This window comes from Plasmopara halstedii, assembly GCF_900000015.1.
Source record: "Plasmopara halstedii genome assembly, contig: Scaffold_2386, whole genome shotgun sequence".
NCBI lineage: Eukaryota > Oomycota > Peronosporomycetes > Peronosporales > Peronosporaceae > Plasmopara > Plasmopara halstedii.
Window position 1 is genome coordinate 673882 of NW_020189293.1, and position 9151 is coordinate 683032.

Genomic DNA, 9151 nt, shown 5'->3' on the forward strand with positions numbered 1-9151 from the left:
GTGGTTTTACTACGTCAGCTGCATCAGCCCCCTCTTCACCTTCTTGGTGCTAATGTATCTATCGGGTGTACCGCTTGCTGAGGATCGGTACGACGAGCGGTTTGGATTAGATCAAGATTATCTCGAATACAAACGATCCACTAGTCCACTGATTATGCTGCCTCCAAAAGTCTATCGGGATTTGCCTGAACCGATCAAGCGCTGGTGTTTTTTCGAGCTGAGGCGCTATTCACGTAAGCTTCGCGACGGGTCAAACTATGAAACGATTCATTAGATTTGACGCTTGTATTTTAATTTTCAATTGGTGAGTTACTCATTTACCTGCTTAAAACATTCCATGTCATTCATAAGAGCTTAACACACTGGTCCATACTAAGATGCCGTCTAAACCACCCCGCTTACCTTAATGCTTAATGCCTTCGCAAGGTGTTGGCGTTGTCCGCATTAAGTTTCAAATACATTTTTTTAAGAGAGAAAAAAATATGGCTTGAGAGCACTATTGTCTGGGGTCGAAGAGAGCACGTTGTGGGCTCTTGAAAGAAAATATTTGACCGAATTCCATTGATCTCTAGATATCAGTAGAGATTTTGACCAAGAACATGATGCGAATCTGTAGATCTCTTCAAGCAATAGAAGATAAATTAGGTGGTTAAACAACTCAAGAGACCAATATCTGGCTGTTGTTTATCAAAGCATCCCATTTAGATAAAGTACTGAATAGTTGAGCTCTGGCAGAAAAATTATTTTTTTGCCGCCTTTTGAGCATGACATGCTTAACGAACGACTTAAGCTGAATGTACAAGCAAAATCATACGACTGTGGTCTCTAATCTCTTATTCATAATACCATTGTTTTGCAATATATGTCTTCAAGCCACTCTCTTTTGAATTTCTATTCACTGTAAATCAGGCTCTAGGTTTGGCCCAACTCAGAAAAATGTTAAAATTGGATTTTTATAAATTGTTAAGCGAACTTGACAAGAGCAGACTTCAAAACAAGCAGCTTCTTGTCGTGAACAAGGTAGAGACTATTTGTAGCTCTAAAATCGCAATATACAAACGCAGTTACGTGTCCATGCCCATTGGCATCGACTGTGCTTTTCTGCACGTCAATACCGGGACAAAAACACGACAGCCGACAGGAAATGAGCGGGCCAAATCTGGAGGGAGAAAAAAAGTGGCGCACGCGTCTTTACAATAATCGTCGAGGTCAACCACACGAACACCATTTGACGCCCATTTTAAGAAAATTGACATGGGGCGTTGCCATATCGGCATAGATTTTACAAAAATTGGAAAAGTTACTTACGTAAACTACCTTGAGGTGGTGGCACTGATCAATCTACCATGACCTCAATCTCAGTTGAATGATGCCCGAGGACCGTACTTCCCGAAAAGCATTCCAAACGTAGAGTTTGTCAGCGCCAAAGACACATTTGTCTATATTGGCAAATAGATTGTTCAAGCGCGTGCACTCTAGTACCGCTCCCAAGCGTTCTATATTAGTGGCCAAAACATGACTTTCTATGCTCCACTCACTTCTGGAAAATATATCTATGTATTTGGCCTCGATGTAGCCTAAACAACACAATTGTACTTTTTCACCAAGCGAAGGCGAACTATTTCTATTTTCAGCAAGGTTTGGACCCTCTCCCTGAGACTTACAATCGCACGTTTCCCCGAGAATTCATCCCTGGAGCTTGGCTTTGCACTGGATTTGTTTCAGCAGGGTCACACACTAGAGACCACAACTCGTCGCTGTTTTCCCCGTAACATTTGGCTATTGCATCTCTAGACTGTTCTTTGGGTCTGAATAGGGATTTAATTTTTGGACTTTGGCCAGCGGTCGCTTGATGTTTCCGCAGAGAAAATTTTTTTTTTAAAAAAAACTGTGACTCAGAGCCAATCCTGCCTTTTGATCTTTGCTCAAAGCTTCTAGCAATGTCATTACAATCAGTTTGCAAATTTGCCTATCATACGCCAAAATTGTAGTTACTATTTGTCCACATCAAGAGCACCTGGATTATAGCATAGATATATCATGAATCATCAATGCCCCATCAAAGAACAAGTGCATGATATCTAAATTTCCGACCTTTAGTCGATAGATGGCTCACTACTTTCCAGCCAAGCATATTAAGATGAAGTTACATTCGGGATACAGGCGTAGGGACAAAATGGTATCACGCTGTAAGTGGACGATTTCGCGAGTGTCTACTTCGAGAAATGCACGTAACAGGCCACACACTTGGGTTCTCAGACCTTAGCGTACCCCTAATCGATTGCGACAGTTGTGTCTTGCATCAACTTACACGACGCCATAAAAATGTCAATTTTCCGTGAGTTCAGAAATCTCTGGGTGTTGGTATTCAACAGCCAGAACGCGCAAAAGATGCGCTTGTGTTGATCAAAATGCGACTCGACAGCGAATATGGTTTCTTCAGCTTGCCTAACGTCTATCGCCTTTGTCACGCATAGAACCTCAGCTCATCTGACCCTTTTAGATCATAACTTATCTGAGTGCTATATGCAACAATTGTTATTCGATCCGGAGAAGTTGGATGCTTACGAACGGAGAAGGTGCAAGACGCATTTGTACGAAGCCTTTCGTATTAGCTGTGACTGTTATCAGTTTGGTAAAGGGGTCAGCTGACATCCAGTTACGAACAGCTGAAACCTTGAATGAAGCCCAGCAATTTGTCTTTCCTGTGTAAGATGTAGACCGCGCGGCTGGTCTAATCAAGCGGCTGAAACGCTTGCGAGTACTTTCGCTTAAGTAGTTTATTATGACCCATTGCTTCATTTGGTCGGACGTGAAGGCTCTCGACTCGACTCGTCTTCATGAATTAATGACTATTCTCGTTTCCAAACAAGAAGTTGATGTCGCCTCGGTCTCTGTTTTTTGCTGCTGGAAATTCACCTCAAATCCCCCATGATTAAAGAACAACCAAATTGATCGCTCATGGTAGTCTGGATTTGATGATGGGATTTGTCGCGACATTTTGCAAAACTAGTCCTGATGCTGAAGGTGCCTCGTTCATACAGGTACAGCTCGTGTTTCCCAAATTTGCGTGAATCCACCAAGCATGGCCACTGCAAACGGGCAACGTGAATAAATAATCTAAGGCATGACTGAATCACAATACTTTCAACCTTGATTATCTCAAAAGAGATTCTTTCGCTCACACTCGTGGACACCACGCTCGCCAAATACGGCAACACGAAACGAGCTAAGTAAATTCTTCGCAGGTGCCCTGTTTGGAGGTTCCTGAGGTAATTCACCACCTCATTTTTCTAACCAGTGAAACCCTACAGGAAATCAATAAATATTGAGACCTTGAACCTAGCTTTGTGTCAGGGCGTTAATATGCAAAAGCCTCGAAATTGGTCAGAATATTATTCAAATTTGCTAGTACTGATATTGCTGAGACCCTAAGCGGAGCTCGGAAGGCAGAAGTAACAGACAGTTGGGGTTTTCGAGTCAGCGGGATCTAGTAAACGCATGTCACAGTGTTCAGAGTGTATACCTGATGGGACGGATGACAATCCGAAGGGAGGATCCCGAGATATTGCACAGGGCAGTGATACTGTCTCTCGTGCGTAAAACAGTGGATTTAGTGCAGAACTTGCCACCAGTTTTCTTCTTCGAGAAGGGTAACATTTAGTGGTGAATTGTGCTAGACTCTACATCCTAAAGTGACTCCGTCATATTGCCAAATTTTAAAAATTACGTGCTACAGAACAATACGGTCTTTTGTACCCTGTATAGTTGTGTCCTTGACATAGCCCATGAGTATTATCAATTGCTGATCACAAATCAGTGATATTCCTCTTATTGCAACTATAAACTGGTGTGGGATGCTCTAGCAGCTGCTGGAGCTGCTTTAAACATCTCTTAAACATTAGCGGTATTCAACAGTAGCTGAACGGCTTCATCATGTGTAAGCATACCTACCTAGACGACAAATATGACCTTCCTAGACGATATATATGTCCATAGTCGCGCAGGACACGACTATTAAAATTTCGAGTTAAAAAGTATGAACTGCGGGTAGATCATGCAAAGATCAATGTGATTTGGCCTGCAAACGTTGCTGATAATCTGCAGCCTCTCAACAGTTGTTGTGAAAAGGGTGCTAATTGATGCTGGAATGCGTCAGCTTCAAAGACCACAAAAGGAACCTCATGTGCAGCCCAATCTGACGATTATTTTCGTTTCCTTCATCTCTATTGCTGTTACACTTCACCATATGCTTGCCTTTCGTCAATCAGATTCCAACGGTCATGATCGCATCATTGTAATAGATTATTGATGGCTTAAAGCGGAAGAAAAAAGTTATCCAGCTTACAACAAGGATCTACTAAATGACAAGTATGCCCTGGTCAAGTACTCCTGTGTCCCCTTCAAAATCTCGCAAATTGCTTCTGAATTTGATCGTCAAGGCTGTAGATTTTGATTGATCCGTTGATATCAGCTCAGCAGCATTTTGTAAATCGACGAACATATCGCGAAGAGGTTGAGTGTCTGTGGTTGCGGCAATGCCTGAGAGCTAGAACTTGCAGGGGGCGCATAAAGTTGTCGTTTGTGATCAGATCTAATCACACGCAATTTTTCTACCTACACCTTTTCTGTCTGTAGCAGACTAAAATTTGTACTCGCCACAATGGACCCTTCATATTCGTATTCGAAAATGGAATAATCGTATTCTAAAGATTCCTCGGGTGATGTAAGTAAATCCTGACTTTTATTTGGGCTTTGTAGAGCCAAAACACAATTGCGTTTTATTAAATACTTGTGATATATTAGCGATCCCCTGTAGTGGTGGAATGATTCACGCTAGAGCAACCAAAAGTATCTGGGAAGCTTGGAGCACCTCAAGTCAAACGTTCTAGTTGCAGAAATAGAGCGCGTATAAAGATGACTCATTTGAACCTCACATTAAAAGTCCTTGACGGTGTCGACTGCCACCGCGACAATAAAATTTTTAGGCGTCACCCGAATGAGGTCGCTATCTACCGTACCTGCTCGATGTGCAAGGGTAGTGAATTTTCATGTAAAAAGGATATCAGCCGACGAAGCGTCGCGCAGCCCAACGCGCACTTCACTCGTGAGTGGAGGTCAGCTTCCTTCCAAGTTAAGACTTGTTTGATAGATGACTTATGGGTTTGATTAGGGCTATAGACAACACGAACGGAAGGCGTGGGAGAGTGCATACCTGGATGTCGACGACGCGCTTTGTACTTGACAAAGCCAAGTGTTCAGTGACGCTTCAGTCGAAGTGACTAATTTGCTGAAATTGGATTGTAACGCTGTTAGACAAATAAGATCACGTGTTTTATATATAAAAAAACATATGGAGTCAGATACTCTTTGGCGGTTTTGTTAGAGCGTTATGTCGCGGTGTCATTAACATTAGTTGTTCAAATTTCCTCAACTGATGCTAGTTCGACAGCAAGCGATAACCAAGATTAAGTAGATGTTGATTAACACGAACGCATGATCCCGTTTGAGCCTTGTCAGTTTAGAGCAGTTGAGGAGAGCTACGCGACAAAGAGGTCACGTGCAATGAAGTATGCGCTCTTCAAGTTCAGGGTGCGTATACTTGGCTATCCGGCTTTTGTGATCGCAACAGACCATTCCTTATTTTGTATAACGATGTAATTACCACAGAAACGCAAGATGGCTAGCTCTTTTGCCGAAAATACCTTCGGGACTTTGTATCGGCCGTTTAGCTTATTGTGCTGGCGGATTCGCTCTTCCGTCGCATGACACGATGGTAATGTCTTCCTTTTATTAGGCAATACTTAAAGCGTTCTGGTCGGACGCAATACCCTTTGCATTGCTAATATCTTGGGCAGCAAGAAATCTGATAACTCATTTGACGCTGTATCAAAACAGCCGAGTACTCATCTGCAATCCCTTTTGCCACGGCTTGCGTATCACAGCACCCATCCACTTGAATATTATCATTTAGTGGTGCCTCATGATGAGTACAAATACAGCTGGAAGCACATGGTACACCTTGGACTACAGCTTTAGAAAAAGACGTACTACTCACTGAGCTATGTCTTTGTGGCTTATGGGAAAGTACGTCTGTGAGCACGTGTGAGGTGCGCGCATGGAATTTACCATTGCTGCATGCGTCGGTCTCTCTGGACCAATGACTATTTTGGCAATAAGTTGGCGGTTTATCAGTATAAGCATTCCTTTCGGTCTTTCAAATGATGCGTCAGGTTATACCGGCATTTGGTCATTGTGGATCATCTGAGCAAAATCGCCCACATCACTGCTGTCAGCGATACTGACACAGTGAACATTCGGCTAAGCTCTTCCTCAAGAAATGGTTTTGCCATCAGTAGCGGTTTCTGGCAGCCATTTACTGGATATAAGTATGCGCTATAAGCAAAGCTTTGACAACACTGGATGGAACGCACTTGCGTAGTCGAGAATACCTTCGAGGCTTTTTGAGAAAAGACCGCGGTGCTGTAGTAAGGTGCTTCCACTCGCTTTATTGCTCTGTATAATACAGTGCACACCTCTACAGGCACTGCGACAATCTCGAAAATCGTTTGGCTAGCTCAGATGCCTTTGATACTGCTACGAAGTAGCTCCAATTTTAGGTAAGCGCTGTCTCTAACCCGACCTGTTGGTATCAATTTGTAAAAAATCCGCCATCATGATCCCACTCATTGCATAAACCTGATGGGGTTCATGTTTGCAACGGGCAGGTATGACCCCAAAATTCAACGTTAAACTCCTGTTTGAAGATTTCAAGACAAGTCGAATCTTGTAACACATCTCTTGTCCATGTTTTTTCTATGCAAGCACCCAGCTTAGCTCGACACATTTTCGACCCGGTACCAGCGTTCACGAGACATTGTGTGAGATTTGTGCTCAGTATTCACTGCCGTTGCTTACTTGTGATCATCGTCGCTGCTCATCGCTTACTGGTTTGTTGATGGCATATCGTCTTTGTCGCCCGTGCTGACAACATAAGCAAGCACAGCCTCAAAAAAAGCTTTTCCATCGTTCTGGCTTGCTTCGCACTTGATGGCTTGATTTTCCCTTCCACCTCCTGCTGTTGGTCCTTGATTACATCATCATCAAGCAGAATCACAGGCTCTGTTGATCTGCTTGTCCGACTTGGATTTACGTGATTTGCAAGCCTGTGTTCCGTGATTACATCTTGAAATCGGAGGCTCTACGATGCCAGCTTCATGCCAGTTGTTGAGGGAGTAGGATGCGAGGGCAGTTGGGGCAGTGAGACCTCTTGATTTGACTTGATCTCAGTCATTTCAGTATCGGAAGCTTGATTCTCGAAGCCTTCCAGGAGTTCGTCTGTAACCGGTTGCTTTCGGCCGCAAATCCTAATGTCTCTGTCATAATCATCCTAGGTCACGTAAATAATCATTTTTGCTTTGGTAAATTTGCGGTGTATATGCACCCCTCTTCACACTCACCTAGATGTACCAACCGTGTCATATTGATCTAAAACTTCTTACGTCAAAACGCGATACTTTTATTTCTACAGATTCGAAAAACATGTACCAAAAACTCCAAGGATCGAGCTTTGCTGTTTTGGCGTCATCAACATGCGCGTATACCTGCGTTCGATGCACCTGAAAAAGTTTCAATGACGTCTGAGTTCGCCTTGTTTGTCAAGTGTTTGATGGCGTACACCGCCGTGCTGACTACTTTAGCCCGCTACTCAGAAGATATGTTTTAAGCTTGAAATACTCGTGCTTTTCTATGATCGTACGCTGAATCCATTCCTCCAATACGTTCTGCTGAAGGATAAACAACTCGATGCACTGATGCATGATGCCACGCCTCGGCAACTTTCCTATTCACAAATTTTGTCTTGTTATTCGATCGTACATTCGATAGTACACCATAAACTCGTCTAGCTAGGCGGCTACCTCACTCTTGTGTTATATGAAACATGTTATCACAAATCGTGAGAACCATCCATATACGTTAGCACATTCCGTGTACCACCCTTTGCGACCGGATTATCGGGCTCACCACGTTAGTGTGAATAATCTCTAGCGCACTCGATGTCTTCGTAATGATTTATGAAAGATTCAAAAAGAACCTTCTGCTTCCCATCATGTATCCGTCCACCACAGAGCTTCTCAACGCCTTGCTTTATCGCCCGCATTCTCCTCGAAGCGTGTGGTGTCTAAACCTGAGTGTCCCAAGCAAGCTACAACAAACATCCTGGAATGTTTAGATCCTCAACCATTTCAATTTGCTATCCGTTAAGCCCAACCACGTACCCTATCGATGTTATATTTTTGATCACGAGGTTTTGGATGCCGGTTCGGAAGTCACCATTGTGGATGGCAAGAAGATGCAAGTCGAGATGCAAGTCCCAAGCCATCCACAATGGTGACTTCCGAACCGGCATCCAAAGCCTCGTAATCAAAAATATAACATCGATGGGAAATTTGGTTTCGCTGTCAACCAGCCACCCAGCGTGCCGATCTTTCCCCCATTTCAAAAATAGCACCATCTTGCTCGGCGCCACTTGGATTCATGCAGTCTCGCTTCTGATAATCTGTTGGGTTGTGAGTTGTAGAAAGCAAAATGTGAGTGAATACATTTTTTATTCTTATTTGCTCAATGACTTGCCACACGCCCTCTGTGCGTTTGTGAACAGATGATTCGTTGAGTCAAAGCTTCATCTGCGCAAGGTGGACGGCGACTTCGCTGCACGTATGAAGTGGTGACATGTGGAGGAGGCAGCACATTAAGAGCGCATGTTGTACTTTTCGATAGAGATGTAAGTCCTCATAGATAGAAGCATTTACGTCCTGTGAGATATGCTGCAGCTCATAACCTTTCACATGGCATAACAGGTGCGCTAAGAACCAACGGATCCTCGTGTGGAATGGTTGTTTGAGATAATCAAATGCCAAAACTTATTAGTGATCTGAGAGTTATTTGGTTGTGATAAAAGGTCTTGTTGATTGCTTAGTAATTAATCGAATTGTTTCGCCATTTTCTCTTACGACTCTAGTATCACCATAAGTAATTCGCAATTTAAAATATAAAATACGGAGAATAAAAAATGCCCAACTTTTGCCATATATAAAAAATACCCCAGTACGTAAATTATCACCGGGGAGCCGTAATATTACACAACAGA

The 9151-nt window shown here is 43.1% G+C and overlaps 3 protein-coding genes across 3 annotated transcripts; 1 reads left to right on the forward strand and 2 right to left on the reverse strand.

Annotated features, from left to right (window-relative positions):
* Positions 1-4402: 4402 nt before the first annotated feature.
* Positions 4403-5211, forward strand: PHALS_14947 (uncharacterized protein). The gene has a single exon (XM_036407137.1). It carries the CDS (start codon positions 4918-4920, stop codon positions 5167-5169), a length of 252 nt encoding a protein of 83 aa, XP_036263392.1. The 5' UTR covers positions 4403-4917; the 3' UTR covers positions 5170-5211.
* A 1990-nt stretch (positions 5212-7201) lies between these two features.
* PHALS_03584 (uncharacterized protein) lies at positions 7202-7588 on the reverse strand (the record flags this gene model as incomplete). Its single annotated transcript, XM_024717822.1, has 3 exons — positions 7202-7376; positions 7461-7488; positions 7549-7588. The coding sequence occupies 3 exons, from the start codon at positions 7586-7588 to the stop codon at positions 7202-7204; spliced, it is 243 nt and encodes an 80-aa protein (XP_024583283.1).
* Positions 7589-8182: 594 nt separating this feature from the next.
* On the reverse strand, positions 8183-8515 carry PHALS_03585 (uncharacterized protein; the record flags this gene model as incomplete). The annotated part of the gene is made up of 2 exons (XM_024717824.1): positions 8183-8206; positions 8273-8515. The coding sequence occupies 2 exons, from the start codon at positions 8513-8515 to the stop codon at positions 8183-8185; spliced, it is 267 nt and encodes an 88-aa protein (XP_024583284.1).
* Positions 8516-9151: the final 636 nt, after the last annotated feature.